General features: G+C 46.0%; 4 protein-coding genes across 8 annotated transcripts in view; 3 read left to right on the top strand and 1 right to left on the bottom strand.

Annotated features, from left to right (window-relative positions):
• The first annotated feature begins 126 nt into the window (after positions 1 to 126).
• The window catches only part of SSB (small RNA binding exonuclease protection factor La), a 32,740-nt gene continuing 5,253 nt past the window's right edge, over positions 127 to 27,613 (top strand). Inside the window, exons 1-2 of one of the 2 annotated variants that reach the window (XM_055812775.1) lie at positions 127 to 266; positions 27,155 to 27,229. In XM_055812775.1, coding sequence (XP_055668750.1) covers positions 27,164 to 27,229 — 66 coding nt within the window. In that variant the 5' untranslated portion in view covers positions 127 to 266; positions 27,155 to 27,163. Of the gene's footprint in view, positions 267 to 22,393; positions 22,533 to 27,154; positions 27,230 to 27,613 lie in introns of those variants that run through there. The other variant, XM_055812774.1, reaches the window with a different exon arrangement.
• PHOSPHO2 (phosphatase, orphan 2) lies at positions 133 to 10,844 on the top strand. Of its 3 annotated transcripts, none has more exons than XM_013298876.3 (2): positions 133 to 266; positions 9,521 to 10,844. In XM_013298876.3, exon 2 carries the CDS (start codon positions 9,523 to 9,525, stop codon positions 10,246 to 10,248), a length of 726 nt encoding a protein of 241 aa, XP_013154330.1. In that variant the 5' UTR covers positions 133 to 266; positions 9,521 to 9,522; the 3' UTR covers positions 10,249 to 10,844. The 3 variants fall into 3 exon arrangements, with proteins under 3 accessions (XP_013154330.1, XP_055668754.1, XP_055668753.1); XM_055812779.1 differs by lacking the exon at positions 133 to 266 and adding an exon at positions 8,578 to 8,679 and having other exon boundaries at positions 9,566 to 10,844; XM_055812778.1 differs by lacking the exon at positions 133 to 266 and adding an exon at positions 8,604 to 8,679.
• Positions 277 to 8,523, bottom strand: CFAP210 (cilia and flagella associated protein 210). Its single transcript, XM_027786312.2, is given in 9 exon segments — positions 277 to 2,041; positions 2,043 to 2,225; positions 2,732 to 2,896; positions 3,189 to 3,381; positions 4,198 to 4,337; positions 5,322 to 5,478; positions 6,444 to 6,634; positions 6,730 to 6,903; positions 7,189 to 8,523. Coding segments are annotated over 9 exon segments (1,296 nt in total). The 5' UTR covers positions 7,240 to 8,523; the 3' UTR covers positions 277 to 1,999.
• On the top strand, positions 14,359 to 21,743 carry KLHL23 (kelch like family member 23). 2 transcript variants are annotated; one of them, XM_005237092.4, is made up of 4 exons: positions 14,359 to 16,290; positions 17,800 to 17,952; positions 18,531 to 19,698; positions 21,144 to 21,743. In XM_005237092.4, the coding sequence occupies exons 1-3, from the start codon at positions 15,078 to 15,080 to the stop codon at positions 18,839 to 18,841; spliced, it is 1,677 nt and encodes a 558-aa protein (XP_005237149.1). In that variant the 5' UTR covers positions 14,359 to 15,077; the 3' UTR covers positions 18,842 to 19,698; positions 21,144 to 21,743. The 2 variants fall into 2 exon arrangements, with proteins under 2 accessions (XP_005237149.1, XP_027642112.1); XM_027786311.2 differs by lacking the exon at positions 21,144 to 21,743 and having other exon boundaries at positions 18,587 to 18,751.

Here is a 27,613-nt window from a genome sequence, read left to right as displayed (position 1 = left end):
GGGGAGCGCTGTGCCGCGGCGGCTACAGCGGCCCGGCCCGCCCCGCCCCGGGGAGCTGCCGGCGGGCACCACCCGCGCTCAGCCTGGGAGGCCCGGCCCGGCTCGGCGGCTTCGGCGCCCGCGCCCTTTCCCGGTACGGCCCGCGCTGGGCGGCGGAGCAGGCCTGAGCGGCAGCGGTCACCGCACAGGCCCCGGCCCGGCAGGAGCCGCCCTCCTCTGCAGCCGGTTCGTGAAATACGCGTTTCCCAGTAGCGAGCCCGCTCCCGGTAAGAGGCTGTAACCCTTCCCCTGCCTCTGTCCGCTCCCACCGCGGCAGCTTTTCTTCCCGCCCGTTTGCCTCAGGCCTGCGCCGCGCCGGCCTGGCCCCTCGGCTCGGCCTGGCTCTGCGCTGCCACGGCCCACCAGGGGCTGCTGGAAACGCCTTTATCCGACACCTGACCTGAAAGGGTGGCCCCTGGGCACTTGTTGTCCCAGAGGAAAGCCCTTGGCGGCCCTGGAGCCGGAGGAGGTCGCGCCTCCCCCTCCTCCCAGAAGTTCCTCCTTTGCCCTGCCTGGAAGACACTCCTCGAGGAGGTGACAGCTGTGATGGGAAGGAGTAGATCCATCTTACATCCAGCTGTCTCACGCTCCAGGGGAGGTGAAACCAGTTCAGCTTGGCCCTGGGCTTCCAGGAGGGCCTTGGGCTCTGGGGTGGCCTTGTGTTTGCTGAAAGTTCTGCGCTTTCTTCAAAGCACGTTGCTATTGAAAACCAGGCTCGGAAACTCGAAAGTACACAAAATCCCCATTTTTTCAGACTAAAATATTGGCAAACATCCTTGGTATAAAACTCTCCTGGTTGTGGGGTTTTTTTAGAACATTTTCTAGAGTTAGGCCGACAGAGGTGGGTAGCTGGGGGGCTGGAAAAGAAAGTTGTGTGCAACAAAGCAAAGCCTCGGGTTTCTTGGACTTTGTTTCCAGCGTACCCCAGAACAGGAGGCTACCCTGCTTAGACCCCAGGTTACTGGTGGAGGCAGTCATCATAGGAAACCCTAACTCTCAACAAAGCAAGAACATTTTAGTAAAATTTCAGCAAAGGAACTAAGCTTAAGGAGTGAGAGGTGTGTGTGACTTGGGTGTTGGAGAGCAAGTCAGCTCGGGAATTTGAGAAACAATATTAGATCTGCATCTCATTACCGCAGGTTGAATCACTGTTAGTGATTTTGAACAAACGGTCCAACTATGTTGTCTCTTGTTGCCATGTTCTTTTTGTAGTAGCTATTTACAGCTATATTGGGACCTGTTTGCCCCCTAGGTGACCTTTTAAGGGCTGTGATCAAATCATGTTCATATTTTCATATAACTAATTTATAGCATGATGTTTTTATTACAGAGGTAGTTGCAAAATGCTATAAAAACTGCAGTACTATAACTTCTAACTTTCTACAAGTATTAAGTTGGTTTTTCTTCCCCTGTAGATTCTGTAAAGTTGTTTCTGGTTTTTTTCTGTTATGGGGAATACTTAACTGGAAGTAGGCTAGTGAAAAATGTAACCTTTTGCACTAGGAATTCATATCCCGGGCTGAAAAAAACGGGACAGTGAATTTTTAGAACAATGGATAATAAGCATATAATAGCCATAGTGATCTTTTGGCTGGAATGGGTTACATTGATGGTCAATTATACATCATGCATTCCTGTCTCAAGTTTAATGAAACAACTTTCATGAAATACAAACTGGGGATTTTTGAGAATATAACCAGTTCTCTGGCAATCTGTTTCTGGTTTATTTTTTCAAATGGACTTCCAGACTTATAAGTATATATTTGATGTAGATCATTTACAGCTTAACTCCACCTGTAAGGTTCAGAAAGATATTTTTTTTTAACCACCTGAAAACTGCTTCTGCCTTTCCTCGCTGGATAGTTTCAATGTTATTCTGTGTTTTGAACTTCCTGGGCAGTAGTACAGCTAACAGAAGGTAACTGTGTCCCAGCACCCTTCTGTGCTTGAAAATGAGTTTTTATTCCTTCTCTTCTTCTGGAAAATGGCCAGTGTCCAAGTCCTCTTCCATCTTTGGATGCTTTGAGAAGAGGATAAATGTGATGTGTAGCCTTGGACTCCGATTCAATTAGTTGTTTTGCATAGCTCTGAAATTCATGCTCCTTACAAAGTGCAATAACCTCTCTGAGAGTATCATAGTCCAAGTCTGCTTGCTTTTCCTGCTGTTTTTTTGCCTGCTTTTCAGCCTGATGGAAAAAAGGGAATAACAAAGCTTAGTATTTCTTTCACAACATAACTATCCCTTAAAACCTAGAGAGGGTAAAAGCTTATAGAGATCTCCAGTGATGTTAGTGGATACTTGGCAAATATCATTGCTTTCTACTTCTCTCCCCTGCCACACCCCCACAAAAAGGGTACATTAGCTAGCTGAGTGAACAGCAGCATTAGCTGCTGCTCTTTGGTGACCTGCCCAGAAGATACAAGAGGGCAGTAGTAAATAATGGCACAGGACAGCATGTCGTCTGTCATTACAAACTAGCCTTGACTTGCACCACTGCTCTAGGAGGAGGCTGTCCCTAACACCAGCATATGTGGAGCATACATAATTAAAAAAAACCAAAACTAACAAACAAAAAGCCCTAAACAAAACACAGCAAGCTGCTTCTCTTCTTCTCAGGCAGGATCGAGTGCTGTTGATTTAGATGTGTGTTTCTTTCTGAAGGGGCTGACAGTGTACAGCTCTTCTATTTACCATTTGTTGCATCTGAATTTTCTGTACTTCAATGCTCGCATCACGTTGTTTTTGTTTCTTGGCTTCTTCCATTTCCAGGTAGATGCGGTTCTTTTCCATTAATGCATGAAGCTCTTTTTTACCCTCTGCTTTTTCTTCTCTCTCCTTTTCTACTTTCATCTTCATCTGTAATTTACAAAATACAGCAAAAATATTTAACCAAGGAGCTAGCCTGATAAGCTAGAAATCGTATGTTTCAGCAGAAGCAGCCCTGTATCAGTGCTCTGATGAGCAGAGTCATTGTGGCTGGCCAGTGTCCAAGCCCAGGCAGATGTGCACCCAACGTGGAAGTGGGAGAGCACCCTATGAAAGATGTCAGCAGATGATGCTGATGTGTGGCACTGGAGCCACCAGCTCTGATGTGGGCCAGGCTCCTCGGCTGGAGTAAGCAGGGATAAGAACAGGCTAGATTTCTTACCACAGTGGCCCTGTGTTCTGCAATAGATTCAATGGCTGCCTTTTCTTTTGCTTCTTTCTCTTTGCATTTTTTTTCATGTTCAGCTTCTTTCTTTGCAATGTCTCTAGCAAGATGATCATCTTCCCTCTTCAGTGCCTCATTCATCTGTACAGATAATTGGCTAATGATCTTGTCGTGACGTTCCTGTGTTAGTCTGCAAAAACATACAACACCACCACCTGGGTCTACCTGAAGCATTACTGCTACCAAACTCAGCAGTCCTGCTTCTGGTTTTCTCTACTGTTGCCACACAGGCTGGCCCACCCACTCAGCTCCTTGATCTCCTTGTGTTCCTTCTGGTTTCTTTTTTTTTTTTTAGTTATCTTATTTAGCAAATAAATGTGCCCTGTATTCTTGTAACACTAGTTTTCTCTTGCAATAATGAGCTGGATCTCTTGGTGAGGAGTTTGCCTAGCATCTTGGCCTTGCCATCAGGGGAGAAATATTGGGAGTATTGACCAGAAGCCGGAAGAGAAGGAAACTCTTAGATTGGTTCAATGGTATAGTTGTGCCGTACCCTCAATGTGAAATTCATAAACAATCTTCCCTTAATAATAACCCAAGGTAATTGATTAATATAGGTGCCTAGTTAAGAAGGGGACTCGGGGAAATACAGCTTATGTCCAAAAATACTTTCATCAAGGATTTTAATTGTCTTTAATTGTTGAGGAGGTGGAGGCTTGGCAGGCCATATGGAAAACCACTGTTCCCAACATGCTGGTATAGAGCTTTGCACTTCCGTAAGTCTTTGTACTTTGAAGGGCAGAGAGGTCACTCCTAGACACACCTACTCATAAGGAACCTGTAAAAGTATTTCCTTTTCCTCCTGAATTCTCTACTCTCCCCATCAGTAGAATCTAATTTTTAGCATAACTGTGGGTTGTATTACATCATCAGTCTGAAAGATTTGAAAATTATTACAATATAATTTTTAGTTTATTTACAGTTTATACTCTAGCTTTGTACCTACCTACGCATTTCAGCTTCTTTCTCTTTTATGAGCTTGGCAATAGTTTCCTTTGCTTTAAAATGAGCTCTGATCCGATCATCTTCTTCCATTTGTTTTTGTTCCTCTATTGCTTTGATTATTTTCTGGTCACTTACATGCTCCTGCGTGGGCAAAATGGTCCTTATATAACAGGTGAAGTTTAGAAAATCTGGGGCTGGGGTAGCACCTTAAAAGAATCGCTCCCTGTTGTCTCTGTTCATGTTTCTTTCAAAGACAGAGGAGAGGGATTCTTAGTACTGCCACATACTTCTGCCATCCTGATTAAACGTGCATGAAGAGGTGATAGTAGATATGAGGAAGAAGGGGAACTGAGTATTGAACAGCTGCTTCTCTAGCCCATTACACAAACAAATTGCTATGCAACACAGTGAGTGTTATCCCTTGCTCCCATTCACACAGATGGGAAAGGGGGACATTGAGAGGAATGGAACTGCGCAACCCCCCACTAACACATACACTGTGCTGCTCCTGGCCTACCTCATCCAAAACTATCCCAGTCTAAGAGCTTAATCCAAATCATAGCTAAAAAGTTTTGTATATTTTTATGTGAAAAAACAACTGTCTTTTGTGTGCTGGCCACAACCAGTCTGAGGCTTTTCTAGCTGGCATTTAATGAGATGCCTTCAAAGATGGAGAGAAGGCAGCAGCTCTTGACTAAATTTCTAAACTTCTTCAGTCATAGAGGGAAGGGAAAGTCAAGTTAAAAAGACACTGTTATGTTCAGTCTCAGGCCATTCCCCTCTTCCTAACAATGAAAAATGGACTTAAATCAGTCCTCAGGTCAAGAAGCATATTCCTTGATATCCATGGCAGACTTTTTTAATCATAGACCAGTCAAAGCATCAGGTACCAATGTCCCTTCAGACAAGAGAAGGGACCTGCCTCCAAGAGGCCTTTCTCAAAAGCACAAAGGAAAGACATGGCCTGCAGCTGGCAGGGTAGGTGTAGGCATAGGATGCAGTGCTACGGAAGCTGTCAGCAAACCTGTTACCAGTAGGCCCATTTAGATACACAAATGCTATTGTTTCACTCTAGCAGCCAAGGTGAAACAAGCATTTTAAACTGTCTGCTTTTGTGTTACTTACGTGATGCTGCCTCTGGCGTTCAGCTTTTTCCTCCTGTTCCTTTTCTTTTCTTCTCTGAATTTCCAGTTGGTACAGTTGGTTCAATCTCTGTATTTGTTCCCCTTCTCTTTTAGCTTCTAGCTTGGCCAGAGCTGCCTGATGCTTGTGCTGCTTTATTCTGAATCAGAAAAAGGAGTTGAATAAATAAGCTAGGGACTGCACAAAGTAATGAATAGATACAGATTCTGCATAACCATAGGCACCTTGCACTGAGGAATGTGATACTTTGAATTGAAGGTGGGTAGAATATCAGAGGTGAAAAGTAGCATCGTTGTTTGTAATGGTAGCCCTCAATCCTCTGACCAGAAATGAGCTACACGGTATGCTCCTGATTTGCAGTCTAGTGGTAACAAGTTTTATTTGAATGACTCAGTTAGCACCTGTACATTCATAATGTTGTGGCCTATCTTTGCAGCGTCCTCAGTGAACATGATGTCCCCAGTAAGTCCCACTGAATCTATGCTTCTCCTTCTGGGCGTGCAGGCAACAGCTTAAGCTGGTAGTGTTCTGTATTAAGATCTGCAAGGACTTTTCGTGTTGGACCTGGAATAAGTGAGACCAGACTTTGAACCATTCCTCTGCCTCAGGGAATTTGATTCCTTCTATCAGACCATCAGGGCCAGTCTTGTAAATATCGCTGGGGACCCCTCCGAAAGGTTTCTGGAAGGGTTGAGAAAAAGAGTGGACGTGGCAGCGATGTGTTCTTTTGATGCGTTCTCTGGAATCTAGTTATAGGCAGATGGAAAATCTGGTTCAACCTTTTCCTTTTCTGGAACCAAAACTGAGTTAAAATACACTTTGAGTAACAACTTTTGATTAGTGATTTGACTAAAACCTATTGATGCCTGCCAGAGGCAATTTTACATGCAAACTGTTGGAAACTAAAAGGCAGTGTATATCTCAGCTTTTCCCTTTTGTGCAAGGTCTTTTGTGGCACTCTGGATGTCACATTTTGTGGCACAGTGTCACATTTGTGAATCAAATTATAATCAAGTTTCTGTAAAAAACTTACAGAATGTATTTGTGAGAAGAGAGTTTAGCTAAATAATAAAGTAGGGTTTCTTTTTATTAATTATTACTTACTGTTCCAGCTGATCTCTGCGTAATGCCTGTTCTTTCAGATAACGCTGATGTGCCTCCTGTTCTCTGATAATAGCTTCTTTACGTTCATGTTCCATTTCTTGACCCTTTTTTTTGTGAACACCTGACTTTAACTTTTTAAATTCAACTTGAGCATCTCTTTCTCTTAGGACCTCAGTAAGTAGAAGTGCACTCTGCAAGAGAACATTTAAAGTGATTTGCATGTTCAGAAATGTTTAAAAGACATTCAGTACAATTTGAATTTAAAAATTGTAAGTTGTCAACAAACATGTAACTGTTTCACTCTTTCGTTCTGATAGTATAGGTATTTTTTTGCACGATCAATAGCCTCCTTCCGTTTTGCTGCTTGGAACTGTTCTTCTTCCAAATCAAGTAACTTTCTTTCTTCCTTTTCCCTTTCTTCACGTAACTTTTGGGCTTTAAGTTTCTGTTGTGCCAGGTCCTATAGAGCAGATAAAATTAGAAACCACATTTAATGCCCAGGGATTAAAAATGTATAAACTATTCTGAAGGTGATGTACTGATGTACTTAATGTTTAAGGGTTTTTTTAATTTTGCATTTTGGTTTTAATTTAAAAAAGAAGTTGATTTTAGATGTTAAATGTAGTTAAAATACACATTTAAAAGCAAACGTTATACAAAGGGAGTACAGCTAGAAATGTTACTGTGAGTGGTTTTGCATATATGAAAATGAATCCCCTTGCTTACAAATGTATCTTGTACTTACCACAGTGGTTTTGGGCCAGTCTTTTACAGCAGCTTTGGAGCGTAAGTGCATTTCTTCCCGTTCTTTCTTCTCAGCGAGAACACGTGCTGCTTCTCTAGTTGTGCTCCCAAGACTGTCCTGAATCCTTTCCCATTCTGCTTTTGGCAATACAATTACCTGATGAAGATCTACTTTATTTGGAAGAAAATATCCATCTAGAACATTGTTTTCTTCCAAATGATGTGGTGCTGTGCAGAAGAAAAGGTACTGAGGTTACTTGATATCAGAAAATCCTATATTGAAATCTGTATCAGGATTTGAATGTTTGCATAGCAACAATACTAAGTTCTTACTGTTGGTGACTGCCCCCAGCCCCCGGGCGTCTGTATGTTACACTGTGGCCAGAGCAGGTGCTGGGGCTGTGGCACTGGCTGATCTAACTGTTCGTGTGTCGCCTTGCCTGCCTGTGTGCACGTGCAGGTTTGGCTTGTGGTAGCTGACGCTTTCCAAGCACTACTTGGGCACGATTGTGGGAACAGCAGGGACCGGGGAGCTTTCCCGAAAGGAAAGTGGGAATATTGTTAAAGGCATTCCACTGGCCGGAGGTGGAGGAGGCAGCAGTTTAGGCACAGGCTGTGCCTTACCGCCCCTGTCCAGCACACTCATCGTATTCACTAAAACAGATCCGTTGTAGAACAGTTTCTTGTTTTCTTGCAAAGATCAGCGTTTCTTTGTTGCATTAGGCATACAGACACATGTGCATGCATAAATACGGATTTTCTAGGTGATCGCTACGTTTTGTGAAATGCCCTTCAAACCGCCACTGGTCCTGCTGAAGGCAGCGGCGCTCTGCGGAGCGGGGTGCTCGTAAGAGACTCTCCGCGTCCATCCCATCCGCAGCAGACTGACACACCGTGCCTGAAACGCCGGGAGGCTTTCTCCTGGAGCCCTGCTGGTGTCAGAGCCTGCTCTTCAGATGCACTTGCCAATCTGTTTGTCTTACGGTAGGGACCAGGCCCCGTGTCCCCCTGGACGGTGGCCTTGCACTGGCACGGCTGCGCCCTGCAGACAGGGAGCTGCCCCGGGCTGCGGGACTGTGCCGTACCTCCGCGGATCCACGTTAGCGCTTTCTCGGTAGTTCTGGGCAGAAACAGCCCGTCTTGCTGCCTGCAGCCGGGAGAGCAGGGGCCGGGTCTGGGGAGACTCACTCCGGGCACGGGGACAAGGGACACCCGCGGTCTCCCGGAGCCGTGCACAGCCGGTGAGGCTCCGGGCTCGGCACCGCGCCCCTCCCCCCCCCCCCCCCCCGGTCGCTGTGCCCGCGGGGGGAGCCACACTCACGGGCGAGCTGCTGCCGCCGCCGCCGGAGGAGCGCGGGCCCCGCCGCCATGGCCCCGCGCGCTGTTGCCGGGCGACCGGGCGGCGGGGGTCACGTGATGACGTGCGCCTGAGGCACGTGGCGAGAGGCGGCCGGGGCTCGCGCGGAGGGAGCCGGAAGCGGCGGGTGCGGAGGTGGGTCGGCTGCGCGCGGCGGCCCCAGGCTCGGGCCCTGTCCCTGTCCCTCACGGGCCCTCGATCCGCCACCGGCACCCCTGCGCTGTGCTGCTGCCCGGCTCCCCCGGCCGCCTCACCCCTCGGCCAGGTCCTTGTGCCTCCGTGGGGCGCGGCCTGCTGGCGGGGCGCTGGGGGCTGCCTCCGCGGGGGCGCTGGCCGGCGGGCCTGGCGTTACGGGTGTGAGAGGACTTGCCTGGGAGGCAGTAGCGTTAAGTACCGGATGAAGTGTCTTCTGCTCCTAGGAATTTCCGTAGCCCAGAGGTGGGCTACCCCCCCCCCCCCCCCCCCCCCCCAGACGGCAATATTTCTTTTCGTTGACTGCTTTGATATTGGTGTGTCCGTGTTAAACTGGATCCGTCTGTTCCGTACTAGTTCCCTTCTGAAATAACTTCTAAGGTGTTTTGCCAGGAGAATTCTTGTTTGGTTTCATTGGCAAGCGATGGTGGAGAAATTTAGAACTGTTGGTAAAACTGGTGGTGCCTGAGTAGTGGAAGATTGACTCTGTGTTAGCAAGTGTTAGTAACTATGCAGCATGAGTTTCGTTACTTTCACATTATCTATTTTAAGCAGAAGCTTGATGCTGAACTACAACTTTACAAACTGCTTTTTTAACTTAAGCGCAACCTTCCATAGCTGTAGTGGCCATAAATAGCTCACTTTGTTTATATATTTGTCCTAATGCTTCGTTTTCTTGCAGTATTTTTCTCTTCTGAGCACAAGATCAGGGTAGGAATTCAGTACTTCTGCTTACATAAATAATTCTCTTTTTTGTTTGTTTTGGAAACTTATTTTCTGACAGCTATGAAATTTCTGTTGGTTTTTGATTTTGACCATACAATCGTAGATGAAAATAGCGATACCTGGATTGTGAAATGTGCTCCTGAGAAAAAACTTCCTAATGGATTAAGAAACTCCTACCGACCAGGACATTGGATAGAATATATGGGCAGAGTCTTTGTCTACTTGGGAGACAATGGCGTCAAAGAAGACGAGATGAAAAGAACCATGACAACAATTCCTTTCACTGCGGGGATGATAGATCTTCTGGGTTTTATTGGCAAGAACAAAGAGTTGTTTGACTGCATAATTGTTTCAGATTCCAATACAGTATTTATTGACTGGATTTTGAAAGCTGCTGGCTACCATAAGGTGTTTGATGAAGTGTTTACAAACCCTGCAGCATTCAGCAGTACAGGCTATCTTACTGTACAGAACTTCCATGCTCACCATTGTGTGAGGTGCCCTGAAAACCTTTGCAAAAGGAAAGTTTTAAAAGAATTTCTAGATAAACAGTTGGAGCGAGGAGTAAGTTATACACAAGTTGTGTATATAGGTGATGGTGGGAATGACTTATGTCCGGTAATGTTTTTGAAGAAGGATGATATTGCTATGCCCAGACAGGGATATACCTTGGAGAAAAAGGTTTCTCAACTGGCCAAAGATCTCAGTCCTGTAGAGTGTTCTGTTCTGGTTTGGTCATCAGCTACTGATATTATGTCTTATCTGAAACTGATTTTAAAGGAATAATTCAAATGATAAAAGGAAACTAATAGAGTTATATTTTATTTTCCTGGGAGGGAAAAACTGTGTGTGTATAAAAGCACAGGATTGTAAAATCAGGCTGTTATCTGAACTTAATGTTTTCTTTAAACATGATATAAAACTGTTTATGCTCAGTCTTGGCAATAGTGGGAAAGTGAAGTTAAAATGGCTTGCTAACATAGTACACATTCCAACAGAAGTGGAGAAGAGGGGTTGCAAGAATTGCTGTTATTCTTAATCTTGTACAACCCCCTCCCACCCCCCCCAAGCTTTTACTGACTACTTAACTGGCTTTTTCTGTTCCACGCACTTAGGGGAAGGAGTAGGATTAGTGCACATAAGAATGAAATTCTTTACTTACGAAACATTAGGTGCCAGGAGCATGGTTCTGGAGTTGTTGGCTTTTATACTTCTTTGATCAGGATAAATGTTTAATTTTGTAAGTTATTTGATATGCTTGTAATCTTGTTTGATCTGAGGATGCATTTATATTTTCAATAAACTCAATGTTTTACCATTAATACTTAATATTATCTTATATTGTAAAAGACAATAAAATTTATTGTCACTGACAAAATCAACATGCCTGATTTTGTGTAATGTATTCTGCTGGCCTGTGTGTTGTCAGGCACCTGTTCTTGTAAGGACATCGGGAAAGTGAGCACAAGCGTAGGTGTCAGCCTTTGGATAACACCATTTATTTTGTCAGTCAGACCCCTTCTCTTCTGGACAGCAGCAAGGACATTGGTGTTCTGTTTAAAGAAAAGTCACTCTCCCATTCTCCTGACTACTGCCCTGACAGTGTGCTGCTACCACCACTCTGTATAGAGCTGATGCTGGTTTGGTCTTCCATGCTGACAGCTCTGGAGTTTCAGCCAGGTGCTTTTTTTTTCTTGCTGGATTTCTGCTGCAATGTACAGGCCCATAGAACAGTGTATATGTATACACATTCACAGTGATTTAGCCTAATCACTCTCATCCACACTTCCAGTATAATCCTCTCTTACAGGCTGGAAGGGAACATCTAGGTCCATTTTAACTTTTTAAGAGAATTGTTCTGCCTTTAAGTTAAGGAATCGTTTGTGAACATTGCAGTCTTTCTCTTTAGCAGTCCCAGTGAGGTGAGCCCTAAGAGTTGGGCTATGCATATAGAGATACTAAAAATAAGTCTTATTAAAGTTAAATAATGTATTTTCATGCTACGTGTTTTCCTTCTTACAGTCCCATAAAAGGTCCAAAAAGATGATGTAATCTGCTATTGAATTGATGTCTGTTTTAGCGTAAGTGCCTTAATAACTGAGGAATTGGTCCAAATTTTGCAGGATGTGTTGCAGATGTGTAAGGTGTAACTCAGCAGATATGATTACTGTAGCTGTCTTCCTCTTTTCTGTGCAACATTGTTCTCATTTTCTTATTTACATTTGATGCTGTCACTACCTTCTTTTTCTCAGCTGAAGGTTTTTAGGGGTGGTCTTGGCTGTTTTCAGGCTGACAGTGTACATAAATAAAGATTTCCTTTGAATACTTGACCTAATTGGTCCTGCTTTTAGCCCTTCATCTATTTTAATGAATTGTAGAAGGTTACTTTGAACAGTCTGTTGTCTGTGTCCAGAACAATATAATTGAGTTCTCAGGAGTGTTGCTTTAATGATGGATATTTCATAGGTGCCTGAGATATTTGTATTGGAGATCTTACCCTATTGTCTTGTGCAAGGACATGCAGCATCTGAAGAACTCATGGGTCTCAAGCTGTGGCAGGTGTAAGTTGTCTGACTTACAGGTCGTACAAAAGAATGGTAATGGCTGTTGCATAGTACAATTTTGTATGGTTAGTGTTTTTTTTTTAAAGTTTTGTGTCTCCTTCATTCTAAATGTGCTGCTGAATGTTCCAGATTTCATGCTGGTCTCTTCTATGTTTTTCAGAACTGAGTTGTGAGATGGTCTGCTTTCAGTTTGTGCACCAATCTCAGTTACTGCTTACTTAAACAAATGAAAAGCTAGTATATGAACAATTACTCAGCTTTCTTCCACTTATAGTGATTATTGTTCTTTTAGCCTTAAGAAACCTACCTTGTGGTTTGCTGTGAGAGTGAGAGATTGAGTGAAAACTAACCTTTGTGCTGGAAAAGGGGTGCTTTTTGTGGTTTTGATGAAAGTACCAAAGCAGGAGTTGAGAGTAGATTAAGCAAAGTAGACTACTTGAAATATTAGCAATTATGATCTAATCAAGTAGAGGGTAGAGCTGATGCTGTTTGCTGGGCAAAGTGCGTGTTGGAGACAAAAGAAATTTTTCAATTGCAGCAGGTAGACCATTAAGCTATTAATGTGAGATAATCTTGGGTGGATTTTTCTTTCTCCTCTTAATAAAAGGTAAGAGAGAACTTTTCTGAAGCACCACAGTTACCAAATTTTTTCACATTTGGGTGTAAGGGAAGGGAGATGAGTGTCTCCAAAGGGAGAAGCTGGTTTAAGCTGGTAACCTAGCCAAAAGAGAAAGGGAGAAGCTCCTTGAAGGGACTCATGCTCAGTGCTAAGTGTTGCTGGCCTCCAGACTTACTGGTGGTTTAAATCAACGTGCTGCCTGGGAGGGAGATGACTCAGGTAAAGTTGTTATGAAAAGAGATCTGTAGCAGAAGGCGTATGTGTGTATGGGAAGTTTTCTGTATTTTAACAGGTCTGCTGCTGTACACCAGCCACTCTGAAGCATACTCAGTATTATGTGCTGGTAGGATGGCCTGGGAGAAGGTCCTGCTTGTACACAGGAAGCTGATGAAATGGAAAGTGCAAAACCACAGCAAAACAAAGCTGTTGGCATGGCAATGTATAAACAGTCAGGGCCGTACAAGGGAATGCTGCAGAGAAAGAACGGGAGTGAGTAATGTAGCTGCGGGAGAAGCCCGGGTCAGAGAAGGCAGGGCTGTGGCTAATTCCGGGGTTGCACCACAAAACTCTGATTGCCTGGGCTAATGGTGCATCAAGAAGGACTGAAAAACCGAAGCAAAGATGTGTGAGGGGTTGGTTGGTTTTTGTTTGGATTAGCTTATTTATGTCTCTTACAGATGTATTATGTATGTCTTTTTATAGAAAGGCCAAGGGTGACCTCGAGGCCTGTGGCACAGTTGGTGTGTGAGGAAGGATGGCGGAGGGGTATGTCCGTGTCCATTTTGCAGTTCAGATTCTTCCTTAGTTGGTGCTTCTGGTGTGGGCATGGTGAAGTGCCACCTGTAATCCAAAGAAAAAAGTCGTGCTTTTTAATGTGTAGAGCAGGATCTCTCCAGATTTCCCCCTTTGGGTATTGCCGGGATGTAGATAATAATAACAGATATTCGCTTCCTTTTGGTAGGAGAAACCAGGTGATATGGAGAAATAGTGTGGAATGGGGGCAATGGACATCGATTGTGATTGTATATGTCTGCTCAAGGAATGTGGGTATGGTGACTAGTCATGGGTGCGGTGTCTGGTCACATAGGTACACAGCCTTGAGGAGACACCTACAGCTTTGAGGAGACGCCTGCCCTTCTTCCTCTAACAAAGGGGCTATTTTAAAAAAGAATAAGAAAAGGATGAGAGATATTCCAATGCTATCTAGAGGGAGGGAGTGCTAAGTCTCCTTGCTGAAGAAGATCGGATGGTCACAAGAACATGAATCACCTACAAACCTGCAAGACCACCACATTCCAGGCAAAGGACTGATAAGCTAATTAACATACGACGCGACAGTAAGCGGTTTAGGTAACGAATATGTATAGGCGTTAATTGAATATTCATTTGTTTTATTGTATAAATGTGAGATGGTTCCTCACTTCGGGCATGCACGCTTGTGGAGGAGCGATCCCCCGTGCATCTGCGCGCAATAAACATACCTACTTTATAACTTTCGAGTTACAGAGTCTAATTCCGTATGTCACAGGGCCTGTCCTTGCAATCCCGGAGAGCTCTGGCAGGGCCGGGGGAGCCTGCTGCCGGATCCAAAGGATCCGAGCCCTTCTGCAGGTGAAGGAGGAAGTGCAGCTGCTTAACCCCAGAGGCTTCTGTACTTCAAACACTGGTAAAGGTCTCCGTTGCAGAAAACGTTCCGCTAGCAGAGTTAAAAAAAAGACTTCTTAAACGGTGAACGACGTTCTCAGAAGCGCTAAAAGCCGGTACAGCCTTCTTCCCGAATTATTTACTTATAGTTGCAGTCTGTCAACAGAGCTGGTGACCGGCCTTGGCACCCTGCCAGCTCCAGGTGTTCGGGGAGCGCTCTGCCCGCCCCCTCCCGAATCCTGCCCTTCCCTAACGGGGAGCGCCCGGCGCCCGCTGCCCGCCCGGCATCGCTCCCCCGAGCGCCCGGGAGCGCGGGGCGCCCCTGCGGGAGGCGGCTCCGGGTGGCTGCCCGCGGCGGCCGAGACCCGCCTCGCTTTGCCGTGCGGCTGGGTGCCGCCGGGCCGGCGCCGCTCCCCCGGCATCGGCCTCGGTCCCCGGTGCGGCCGGGCCGGGTGTCATCCCCGCAGCCGGCCCCGGCGTCCCCGGCGGGGGGAGCCCGCGGGCAGCGGTCCGGGCCGCAGCTCCCCCGGGGCGCGGCGGCGGGGGGCCGGCGGGGGCGGGCCGGGCAGGCGGCCAGGGCACCGACGGCGGAGCTGCCCCCCCCCGGCCCCGCCGCCTCCCGCGGCGCTTCCGAAGATGGTCACGGCGCCGCCGCGGGCCCGGGAGCGCCCCTCGCCGCGGCCGCGCTCCGCCCGCGTTAAGCGCCGCGCCGGGGGGGCCGCGGGGCGGGCCCGGAGCCGGGGGCGGCGGGGAGCGGACAAAGCGGCGGGGGGCCCTGCAGGGCGGCGATGGCCGCGGCCGGGGCGGAGGACTACTCGTACCTCTACACGGACTCCTCGCACCCCTCCGAGTTCCTGCGGGCGTTCCGGGCCTTCTACCTGGACGGGCTGTTCACCGACATCACCCTGCAGTGCGCCTCGGGGGTCATCTTCCACTGCCACCGAGCCGCCTTGGCGGCCTGCAGCAGCTATTTCAAAGCCATGTTCACAGCCGATATGAAGGAGAAATCTAAAAACCAGATCAGGCTCCCCGAGCTCAGCCATGCCGTTCTGGAAGCCCTCGTGAATTACGCGTACACATCACAGATCCAGATAACAAAGAGAAATGTCCAAAGCCTGCTCCAGGCTGCAGACCTCCTTCAGTTCGTGTCGGTAAAGAAAGCCTGCGAGCGGTTTCTGGTGAGGCATTTAGATACTGACAACTGCATAGGGATGCACTCCTTTGCCGAATATCACGACTGCTCAGAGCTAGAAAAAGAGTCCAGGAGGATATTGTTGTGGCAGTTTGAAGACGTGTGGAAGCAGGAAGAGTTTCTGGATGTTGGCAAGGAGAAGCTCTCTTTTATTCTCTCCAGAGAGAACCTCAATGTTTGGAAAGAAGAGGTAGCCGTTGAAGCTGTTGTTAAGTGGGTTGGACACAACGTGGAGGAAAGAATTGAAGACATCTATGAACTGCTGAGCTGCATCAAAGTAGACTTAGATAACATGTATTTGAGGTCGGCTTTAAGCCTGCAAAAAAAATGCAGACTTAACGACAGTAAGATAAGGTCACTTGTATACAGTGCCCTGAACCTCAGTCCCAAAGGTCTTTCCAGAAGACCCACAGCAGCCATGTATGTGATAGGAGGATATTACTGGCATCCCTTATCAGAAGTGCATGTTTGGGATCCTTTAACCAACACCTGGGTCCAGGGAACAGAGATGCCAGATCACACCAGAGAGAGCTACGGGGTCACTAGCTTGGGACCAGACATCTATGTGACAGGAGGTTATAGAACGGAGAGCATCGAAGCCCTTGACACCGTGTGGATATATAACAGTGAGAGGGATGAGTGGACAGAAGGCAGCCCCATGCTTGATGCGAGGTATTACCACTGTGCAGTTTCCTTGAGTGGCTGCATCTATGTGTTGGGTGGTTACCGAAAGGGAGCTCCGGTGCAAGAAGCTGAGGTCTACGATCCTTTAAAAAAGAAATGGCTTCCTATTGCAAACATGATCAAAGGTAGGTAAGCTCTTGTATGGCGTCTGCCTCAAATGTTGATCCTTTTGTGTTCACCACTTTTAAGTGCCTATGGCACTTAGGGTTTGATCCAAGTTCTAGTCAAGTCCACGGGAATCTCCTGTTAATATTGGTGGGCTTGGGTTCAGGTCTTTACTAGCCAAATGACTGCAAACATCCAAATGCAGTGCTGGGCTGTACAGAGCTCTAAGGTGGAAAATCACGTGGTAGTCTGGGTTTAATTTTGCCTTCTTTCAGGAGTAAAATTTCTGTTCAAATGGGAAAGAAATCAGAAAACTACCTGCAATTAAGAGTCCATTCAGCAGACAGTCAAAGAGCAAGTTCCAGTCAAGGGGTTGTATTGTTTTAGTGTAAGATCAGATTACTAAGATTTTCTGTGCAGTCATTTATAAAGGTGTCATCTTCATTAAGAACGTATTGCATGAGGTTTCCTCATGTTTCAGTGTATCATCTGTGCAGGATCCCCAGTTTAATCTTTAGTGGGAGAATAATAAACACTAATACCTGTTTCTAGCAGCCAACATAATGATCTATTCAAAATGTATAAATTTGGATCACAGACTAACTGAAGGGTATTGTTTTGTTATATAAACAATTATACATTTTATCATACATTTTTATAAAGTAATGCAATTATTTACAGTTAGTTATAAAATTTTATTGTGAATTGATGCAACATAGTATTTTTCTACATACATGAGAGTTTTTGGAGGCATGTGTAACAGGAAAGAAGCACTTACTGTGCTCCTGCAACTTTCTTCATTGTATATTTCCCACAAACAATACCATTACTCACTTTCTATTTCCTTTAAAAACAGAAATGCTACCCTAATACTGTGAGGAGTTACACATTCTGTGCAGTTGTTTTGTCCTGTTTTCTGTGTGGAACTTCTTAGGTCCTTAAAAAAAAACCACACTAATTTCCTAATTTTGGTCCATTTAATCTTGCTAGATTCCTTGTTTTATTTTGTTTTGTTCTCCTAGAGACAGCGTTAACATGGCTCCATTCTGATTGTGTCCTTGTTTATACAATAGCGTAATTAATAATACTGTGAGAAAGACTAAAAATACCAGAAAAGATACCCCAAGATACTGAATGATCTCAACTCCCATTGTCTTTGTCCTTGCCATATGAGTGACTTAAAAATCTCTCTTAACTTCGTGAAATACTGAAAGTAATTCCCTGTTCCAAAACCAATGTGACAATGTCTTTAATTACTGCATAAAGATTCTGTGAAATGTTGTGTGGCTGTATTACAGGTAATATGTATGCACTACTGCAGTTCTATTTAATTGGTCTTGACTAATACTGATAAAATAAGGTGTCTTAGCAAGTTTTTTGTTAATTTCACACTCAATTAAATATTTGCAAGCATAATTTCACCCAAAATTATTAATTAACGAGTCATTTGAAATGAGATTATGGATGGAAGAGACTGTGGTTATTGTGTGCAGTCTGAAGGTGTGTTGTGACTTTCACACTGTGTGCAGGTGTTGGAAATGCCACTGCCTGTGTCCTGCATGAAGTCATCTATGTAACCGGAGGTCACTATGGGTACAGGGGAAGCTGCACCTATGATAAAATCCAGAGATACCATTCAGGTAGCAATGAGTGGAGTATAGTCACCACAAGTCCGCATCCAGGTAAACAACAATTTCTGTAATGAGTGTAGAGCTGATTTCCTTACTTGTATCTGGGAGTCTTTAAGCCCACTTAAGAATTTCTGGCATGTTCCTAATGAAAGGAAAAACATCTGTAGGGCAGCAAGGGCCAGAGTGGGACCATCTCCCATTTCCTGACTCTGAGAGGGGAAGACCCTCTTCAAGCATCTGTTCTATGGAAATCACTCACTATATAAATATTGAACTAAGGAATGGCTGCATTCTATTAAATAATACAGTAAACTAACTTTCTATAAAATCTATTCATAAGCATTTAGCAAAAAAAATGTATATGAATTTTAAAATAGTTTTGTCTGTGTTCTACATTCAGTAACACTAAGTTTTTTAAGCAGTTCTCTTTAAATACTGGTGCTCACGTCTGTATGTTCTATAATGCCTTGAACTTGCTTTTACCAAGTGTAGCAGAAAATCCTGAGGTGTCTTCTAAGCTCAGTGAAGAAACTCGGCTACCCTCAGTGGTGCCCAGTGTTTGTCATGCAGTTGCAGTTTTAAGTTAACGTTATGATGTTGAGTTGAACTGTGTTCCTTTCTTCCTGAAGAATATGGATTGTGTTCAATTACCTTACAAAACAAGATCTATTTTGTGGGTGGACAGACCACGATCACGGACTGCTATGACCCGGAGCAAAACGAGTGGAAGCAGATGGCTCACATGATGGAGAGAAGGATGGAGTGTGGCACGGTGGTTATGAACGGATGCATCTATGTAACAGGAGGATACTCCTATTCAAAAGGAACGTATCTGCAGAGTATTGAGAAATACAACCCTGAACTGAATAAATGGGAAGCAGTAGGTAATCTTCCCAGTGCTATGCGGTCACATGGCTGTGTCTGTGTGTATAACGTGTAAACATACAATTTTCAGATTGCTGTTACAGCAAACACCAGATGCAGTATTCATCTTAGCACATCATTAAAAACTAGGTATAATTTGTCTTTATTTTAAAAAAATCAGAAATACAAACGTCACAAGAAGATTTCCATATATGTTTTAGTCTAGTCATTCTTTATAATGAAAGTTTTCAAATGACTCTGTTGTAATATTTTTGTGCAGCTGTATAGGGACTAATGTGAAAATCAGATTTGTTTTCATTAATCACTGGGTGGAACTATGATCTGGTGCTAAGGTGAGTAAAGCCAAACAAAATGCTTTGCATGGACGACTACAGGGCTTAAGATGAAATCTTTGATACTCCAAAGGTAGCTATAGAAATGGTTCATTGCCACAAGCTAAGCATGTGGTACGTGTAGAGCAATATCGTTTGGATAACTAGGTTATCACATCCAGAAATCATGGGCAGTTATCACATGCCTCTTTTTGTACCTTGAAATGCCAGACTGGAGAAGAGCACAGGCTGGGAATGAGGGAAGAAATGTCATGTAATAGCCTCAGAGCACAAGCTGAAAGTGTGCACCTTTCCAGGAGGAGAGCAGTGCTCTGCAGTACAAGGCAGTTGTAGAAAAGTGCTCACTTGGCTGTTTTCACACTGGCAGGGCCTGTGAGAAATAAAAAAAGACTCTGCGTGGCTTTGCAATGGGCTCTTTGGCTGATGTACAGGTATTGGTGATTTTTTTTTTTTTTTTTTTTTTGTCAGAGAGAAGCCTTACCATGGTAACTAGTTTATAAAATCAAATTTAAGATGTGTACCTTTGTGGAATAGAAGGTGGAAATGAGAGAAACTGGAAAGTTGCTAACATCCCCCTGAGGTACAAACTTCTCTATTTTGTTTAATACCATTTGATCTTTTTTGAGTGCTAAACTGTGATTTGAGCAAAGGTGACAGCTCAAGAAACTTGTCAAAATATGTTTTGCATGGAGAAACTGAACACTAAGTGGTCTGCTGGACCGATTTATTATTTCTCTCAAAACGTAATAAGAGATCTTCAAATTCTGTCTAGAAGGCAACTTGAGGTGGGCAGGAAGGTCATAATTTTCTTACCTTTTCACAGGGAGACTCCCATGGCAGGCTCCCAGGGCAGCAAGGCAGTGCCAGCGCTGGCAGAAAGCAAAATCCATATGTAGTATTTAAGTAGCTGGTGTTTTGACCCTGCCCTCCCCAGCCGCCTTGCCTGCCCTACCCTGTAGGCAGTAATACAAATTGATTGAATCATTGTTTCAGTGACTTAGGATTTGTTTTCTCCTCATAGCTTGCATAGATGGTGTAATGTGGGGCTTATTAGCCTTGTTCCCTGAGGGAGTGAGGTGCAGCTGTGTTGCCTTTGCATGTGTAAGCTCCCCTCTAGGGCTGACTGGCTTGCCTGGGTTCAGCCGTGGTCTGCAGGGAGGTACAGGCCTTAAGGACGGATGTTTTCTTCAGGTTTTGTGAAAATCTGCAACAGGATAGAGGGGAGAGAGAGACGCTGAAAGGAGTTGTTGTGGAAAGGAGTTGTGTGGAAAGTATAGGGTGGCAAAGCCTTCCCAGTGCTGAGGAGGTGGCTGTAAAAAATGTTTCCACTCCTGCTTTTGCAGCCCCTCAGCCAGTCCCGCTTGGGCTGCCGTGGGGCCGTGCGGTCTGATAGCAGTGATCCAAATAAAGAAATGCCTCGGGGAGCACAGAGGCGCTTGTAGCCCAGATCAGTTCACCAGCCCCGCTTATAAAATGACAGCAGAAACAGCTGTTGGACATTGGCACGAGGGGCAGGGACAACACAGGCTGCCCTGGGGTGTGCTGGGAACTTCCTATGCCCCCACTGCCACCTAAACTGAAATTCTGGGTTTATTGGATATGATGGAACGTGCTTTCCAAGCAGGTGAGCCCTGAGTTTCTATTATTTCTTTTTCTTGATCATAAGCATTTTCAACATTTGTTGTTGTTTTTTCACATTTTTATGCTATTTTTCACTTGCATTTGATTGCTGGTAGCAGGCAGCACTCAACTCTTGAGCTTTGATGTGAAGTTCTGTGGCTTGTATATAGTTCTTGTTTTGATGTCTTTGTGTGTCACCTTATTATGTCAGAAGCTCATGCGCATATGAGTGCAGTGTTGCTTTGTAATCCCTCCTGCTGAGAGCTATTTAAGCATCCAGTTTAACTTAAAGACTGTAAACTGTGAAGAGGTGTGGGGAATTGAACTCTGATGCTGTTTAAAATGCATGGGCTGGGCAGGTGGGCAAATAAAAAGTGAATTTGTTTTTCCTGGAAATCTCCACAGCTGAGAATTGTTCAGAGGCAGGTGGAGATTTAAAGGACATCACAAGAGCATGAAGGTGATCTTTGTATTGAACAAACCTCAGTGAACTCAGTGTGCATATGTACCCGTGAAGGTTCATGGTTGTTGAAAAACATGAGCACGGAAGAGCTGCTTGTGGCTGCCCTGATGTTCAGCTGGCCCGCATCCTGTCACCGACAGCCCTAGCTCAGTATAAGGATGGAAGAACAAGGCAAGGACTAACAAAACCTCCCAGCGTCCACCGGCCTGCTGCTTCCAAACTAGGTGCTTAATGCTGGTGGAAGACAGTGCTGTTCCACGGTTGGAGCACAGGCACTGGAAGCTGGAGTCTGCTTTCTCCCCCTGGGCACCCTGCAGGCAAGCGATGCACGGCTCCCTGGCCTCGGCGTAACTGTGAAATGAGTAAAAAGCCTTCCTTGTTCTCAGGTGCTAGCAGAGTACGTGCTGATCCGGGGTAAACAGAAGTCAATGCGGTTACTGCCTAGGGTTTACTGCCTAGGGCTTCAGATTAAGTCCTAATTTGTAGAGATTTTTGAATACATTGGAATAAATGGAGTGTGGAAGTTCAGACTCGCAGCTCAATTTTAACTGGTGCTATTTTTTACACAAACCTACAACACCCTTTTAAATTAGCTGATGGCTGTAGCACACCCCAAGAAAGCGTGTAGCGATCTGGTCTGGAGCACAGGCAGGAATATGAATGCGGTGAGAGGAACGGGGGCTCTGGCTGCTGGTCAGTGACTCGTGCATCCTGCGGGAGGTGGGAAGCCGGGAGCACGGGAGCTTCCCGCCACCTGGGCGGCCGGCTGTGCCGCTGCTGGGCTGTGCCGCTGCTGTGCTGGCCGGCCTGTGTCGCGATAGGCGCTGTTTAACCCTTTCACTTGTGAACTCGAAATGAGCTGACACCGAAGCGGGGTCAGTGGTTCAGCCAGCGCCATTTATTACGTTACTTGTGCGATCCCCGTGTCTGCAGCACTGTAGCACTTAAGTGAACGTTCGCGATAATTAATAAATGCACATACAGCGTCAGCATGCACACACGGGCTTGGGGTTACCTTGTGCGCACTCGAGGAGGGGCCCCGGGCCGGTGCCGGCACTGCGGCGGGTGCCCGAAGCGCGCGGCCCCGCCAGCCCCGCCCCCCACCGCCGCCGCGCGGCAGGAGCACGGCCGCCGACCCCGCACGCTCCCGCGCGCAGCAGCGCCTCCGCCCGCGGGGGCTGTGCCGCGGGGCCCCGCCCACCGCTGCCGCCCCGCCCCGGAAGCGCGGCCCACGTGAGGGGTGGGCGGTACCCGCGGGGGCTGCTGGGCCGCGCGGTGCCGAGTGCGGCCTTGAGCGCGGCGGAGCGGGGCCGCGTGCTGGGCTGCGGCAGGTTTGTGCTCGGGGCGGCCTCGGTCCCGCGCCGGGCGGCTGCTCCCGGGGACGGCGCTGCTCGGGCGCTCCGCCGGGGCCGGGCCTGGGCCTGGGCCTCTGGGCCACGGGCCTCGATGAAGAGCGGCGTGGCGGGCCGGGCGGGCTGCCGGGCGGGTGGCGGGGCCCGGGTGGGGGAGCGGCGGCCGGGCCGGGCGGGAGCCGGGGCCCGGGGTGGCGGAGCGCGTGCTGCCCCGCTCCGCCGGCTGGGGCGGAGGCGCGATGCGGGGCCCTGCCGGGGCGGGCTGAGCCGCCGCCGCTCCTTCGCCCGCGCCGGCCACGCGCCCTGCGGCGCCCCGCGCGTGTGAGGCACCGCTGGTTTCTCAGCGCTGCCGGTAGAGCCCCGCTGCCGCACGTGCGGCTCCCGCCGCCCGGCCCCGCCCCGCGGGAGCGACCCGGTGCGCAGCGGCGGCCGGGCGGGAGCCTGTGCGGCGGGGCGCGGTGTCGCCGCAGCTGTAGTGAAGTGGCGTGGACCAGCGCGGCGGCCCCAGCCACGGGGCCGGGCTCAGGGGCCGACGCGTCTGTCGCCCACGTGCTCCTTATAAGAAATTCCTTATATTGCGCCGACTCGGCTCAAAAGCCAACCGTGAAAGCGGCATCTGTGGTAGTGAGCGGTGGCGGCTGATCCGCACCTCAAATAAAAAGCTGTTTCGGTGGAAGCAGCTGGTCCGCGGGCTCGGAGCTCTGGCGCAGGCTCCTGAGCAAGGTGCTGTGCGAGTAACGGCTCCCGTACTGCATCGGGGAAACGCCGTTACGGTAATGGTAGTAGTGGTAAATGACTGGTGAGATGAAAATCCACCTGAGAGTTCTTTTGGGATGATGTAGCTAATACATAGTGAGAGGAAATCGTTCTAGTTAGCGGGCTTGACTGTCCTTTTCCATTTGTGATGTCAATCTCATACTTGCATTATTTTAACTCGTTTTCATTTTGCATGGTACTGGTACAGACTGTGGATGCACAGAAGGAACAGGTCGGTGTGGCCTGCTAACAGCACTGATAGTGAAATCGTACGTAGGGTTTTGCATGCTGCTCAGACTGACTGTTCTTCAGGGGAGCTAGCTTTTTATCAGCCTTCATTGCTGCACAGTAACCGAAAAGTATCGATCTGGAAGTTGAATCCTAGCTTGTGCCAAATGATTGAGCTAAAGAGTCTGAAGTGAGCATGTGCAGCACGACTAGAATTTCTCTTAAATTAGAAGGCTGCTTCTGCTTTTATTCTAAATAGGTTAGAGCTTGATCACTGTCTGAACTGTATTTCGCACATGGCAAGCTTGAGTCTCGGTCTTGCCTTCAGTTTGTCATTACTTGCAACTGAATGGGTGCTTTTTAGAAAAACTTCAGACTTAATCTGAAGGAGTTGTCCCAGGTCTCATGGTGTTTTATGCATCTTTACAGTTTGTTTTTACCTTGAAAATACTGCTAAGGAAACAGATTTAGGTTTTTGTCACCTCTTATCAGTGGAGCTGAGCTGTATGGTGTGGGTGGAAAGCAAGTTCCTGGTTCTGGGCATTTCGGTACTGCAAGGGAGGCAGACTGGGACAGCCATGCACTGTGAGAGCTGGGGAAGTCCAAGAAAGACAGGGTAGTCAGGGATATAAGAAGGCTGGAGGAGTTTAGGTGGCAGAAGCTAGGTGAAGACAAAAGCATATGTTCTTTCATTATACTTTGCAGCACTATTATCTCAGCATTTCTTAATGGCTTCTTGGGTATCCAACTGTAAAAAGAAGGCCGTCTTGCGTATGTCAGACTGGTGTGGCTTTTGGCAAGGCTAGAAGACCCAGGCTACCCTGGACGGTTTGAGGCGGGGGTCCTCTCTAAATGACAAAACCAAAGCGAAGTCAACTGCTTTACAAATGGGTTCTCTTGTAATTACCATCTCAGACGTGCTGCCTGTGTGTAATCCTCACCTTATTAACTGGCGTAGAACTGCTGGTGATTCAAGCAGCATACAGCCAAAAGCTCCCAAGTTTTATTTTAACAATTTCTATCAAGGGAAAACTTGCTCTAAGAAATCCAGGCACCATTCAGTATGACGCAAAATGGCAAAGGCCACTGAAGGAGCAAGCAGATATGGCCTACTTGGGGGCGGGTCTGCATTTCATGCTACAGGGGAGTACAAAGCAACATTCTCCACTCAGCTCACTGTTCAACAGTGTACTTGAGACTGGCTGACCAAATGGAAGGTGGTGAGGGAAGATTCCTCTATCCAGCTCAATCTGTGTTTCACTGTGCACCAGCAGATTGTCTGTGTTCTGGAGTTCCAGAACGTACTCTTAATGCATTTTCTTTAAAATGGGATACATGACTAAAATACAAATTAATTTTTCCCCTGAATATGCAAGAGAACAGGGTTTTTCACATCTCTTAGTAAATTACTATATAGTCTTACACATTAATAGAGCCATACTGTGAAAAGCACCCATAAGAAAATGGTTCACTTAAATATGTTGCCTAGTGCTTAAAAAAATCTGCCACACCCGGAGAAGAGTTTGCAGTGTGAGTTAAATCACCAAACTAAGGTTTGAGGATATGAACATGTGCATAGCAGCCATTCAGTACCTTTTTTTGATGCTGAGGATATAGTTTAATGTCAAACCTAACCCACTACAACTGCTTGCTCCCAGAGAAAGGTTTTTCCAATTACTATTTTTTCTCCTGTTGCGCTCCCTGTCATTAACAGCTCCATCACTAGTGTTTTAGTCTACAAGCTGAATGAAGTCAATGACAAATTTATCTAATGGAACTGTTCTTCCCTTTCTTCTCTGGGGGTTAACTTTCTCTTGGACCAGGTGTTAGAGTAGCACACAAGGAGTGTGGTCAGTGAGTTGATCCAATGGGAAAAGCTGTGACTACTCCATAGCCTGCCATTAAATTACACCAAACTAGGTATAATGTGAAAGAGCATTGGTTTCTCTCACAAGGCAGGTGGTGGGGACAACGTCACAGGGGAGTATTAACACAGGGCCAGTACCTGCACGTGGTGATGAACTCCGTCAGTCTCCCGTAGTCAGGGTGGCAAATGTGAGACATCTCTGAAGTAACTGCAACTGCTTGTGTTCCATGGCCTGGATTTTAGTAAAGTGCTTTATAGACAAGGATCACACTGAACATAGCTGTCAACTAACACTCGCTGAAGTCATGCTCTAAAGAGTGTTACAATGTTAGGTACTGCTGCAAGTCCAGTAGTGGAGACCAGGATGCAAATTTTAAGACTGTAAGTGCATAGATGAAAAAGAACTACAGGCAAGTCAAAGGATGGAACTTAGCTTTGAGATCGGGAGGAGGAAGAAATGGGTGTATACTGCAGACTGCAGTAGGCTGAACAATGATCAGTGAATTGAACTACTAAAATAAGAAGATGGGGCTACCAGGCAGGTGTACTGATGAACGTAATTTCTTGTGACAAGGGAGTCTCAGGGGAATATTCCCTGCTTCTGCGTTGCCAGTCAGCTTGGTGCTCTGAAAGATGTTACTGTCCTGTGAGCTGCAGAAGAGCAGAATGTGTATGCTTAAACCTCTCAAACCATGCAAGACATGAGTGCAAACCCGTCTTCACTGTAATTACAGATTACTGATCTGTGAACAGGGTTAACTGAGGGCCATGAAACTACTTCATCTTCTGTAGCTGGATTTAACAAATGTGATCGTGCCCAAAGGGAGAAGGAAGATATCTGTGCTTCATAGTTCAAAACTGAATTAAAACCAATTTCTGGCAGCTTTATAAAGCTGCATTTTCCCTCAAGGATTACTCTTCACATTCTGTGCTTATCTTGCGAGCAACTAGATAGACAATTTCTGATCTCACTTAACTTTCTGGCCAGTATCTGCCTTTTTACCAACCTTCTAGTACCTGTAGTGATTGTTTGTGATGTACTGGGATTATATGCTTAATGCCATTTCAGAGAAGTTACTTTCAACTTAAACCATCTTACCTCTTATCAAAGATGCTTGATTCGTTATTCAGGCAGAACTGCAGTGAAGACAAGTTTGTAAAGGAGAGAACTAGACGTTTTTACGATGTATTGATAAATGCTGGTATTTCTTTTCCTTCCTCCAGTAAAGTTCCTTGAACTTCCAAAGATTAGTTAGGAGGCAGAAACTCGAGGAAAGTTTCTAATTATACTTACTTAGGAATATTAAACAATTTTTGTTACTGATGTTTTGCCTAGTGGTCAGACCTTGGGTTTAACTTAAAGAACAAATGTTTGTTTGTTTAAAGAACAAACTTAGGTTTGTTGCTGTTAGGTACCAACTGAGGATCCCTGCCTAGAAAAAGGTAAATAACAAATAATGCCGTAAAGTAAGTGGCAGCATGTTTCTTTACCTGTCTTCAATGTAGAATGCCAAATGCTGCCTTAACAACAAAAGTATTTTACTTGGGTTTTTTTTTCCAGTTGTTTCATAGTTGGAGTTCTGCAGTCGTATTTAAAAGTTAGCTCATAAACATAAACATATGGCTGAAGAACTTGTCTGTTATCTTCTTTAGATGAGGCTGCAGTGAAATGCAACACTGTAAGAATATAAGTCTGTAGAAAGTACAATTCAATACATAGTGCCTTTGCTCTGTATTCTCTTCAACACAGCTGGTGAAGATGGCTGAAAATGGAGATGGCGAAAACATGTCTATTTTGGAAAGTAAAATCTGTCAGCAAATTGAGGTAAGTTCAATTTATATTTTTGGATCTGGACTGAGATGTGGTTTTGGAGACATTCATCTGTAGGGACTTGGCTAATGGGAACTTCATAGGGAGTTAGACTTGAATCTTCAGCTCTAAAAAATGCCTGTCGCAGCTCTATGGCAGGTATTTGTAGTCTGAGTTGGAAGTTATTCTTGTCTAGAGTTACCTGTAAGACCACCATTTAAAAACACAAAAGGTTTAAATTGCTAGTGTTTTAGATACTACAGCAAGTGAATGTATCATTAAACAATTTATTACTATGTTCACTAGGGTTATTCTGTGCAAATAGGAATGTGGATTTTAATTCTATACAACTTAATTTTGAGGTGGAAAAATCCTCCTACTCAGGAATCTGCTGATTAA

This window comes from Falco peregrinus, chromosome 8, assembly GCF_023634155.1.
Source record: "Falco peregrinus isolate bFalPer1 chromosome 8, bFalPer1.pri, whole genome shotgun sequence".
In the NCBI taxonomy this organism is placed as follows: Eukaryota; Metazoa; Chordata; class Aves; order Falconiformes; family Falconidae; genus Falco; species Falco peregrinus.
The sequence above is the reverse complement of the archived record's forward strand: the minus strand, read 5'-3'. Positions and strand labels throughout refer to the sequence as shown.

Excerpts from the sequence above, each read along its gene's own strand:
- PHOSPHO2 (XM_013298876.3), top strand. The coding sequence starts at position 9,523 with ATGAAATTTCTGTTGGTTTTTGATTTTGACCATACAATCGTAGATGAA.
- KLHL23 (XM_005237092.4), top strand. The coding sequence starts at position 15,078 with ATGGCCGCGGCCGGGGCGGAGGACTACTCGTACCTCTACACGGACTCC. Across the intron at positions 16,291-17,799 it reads TATTGCAAACATGATCAAAG|GTGTTGGAAATGCCACTGCC; the intron begins GTAGGTAAGCTC and ends CACTGTGTGCAG. Across the intron at positions 17,953-18,530 it reads CACCACAAGTCCGCATCCAG|AATATGGATTGTGTTCAATT; the intron begins GTAAACAACAAT and ends TTCTTCCTGAAG.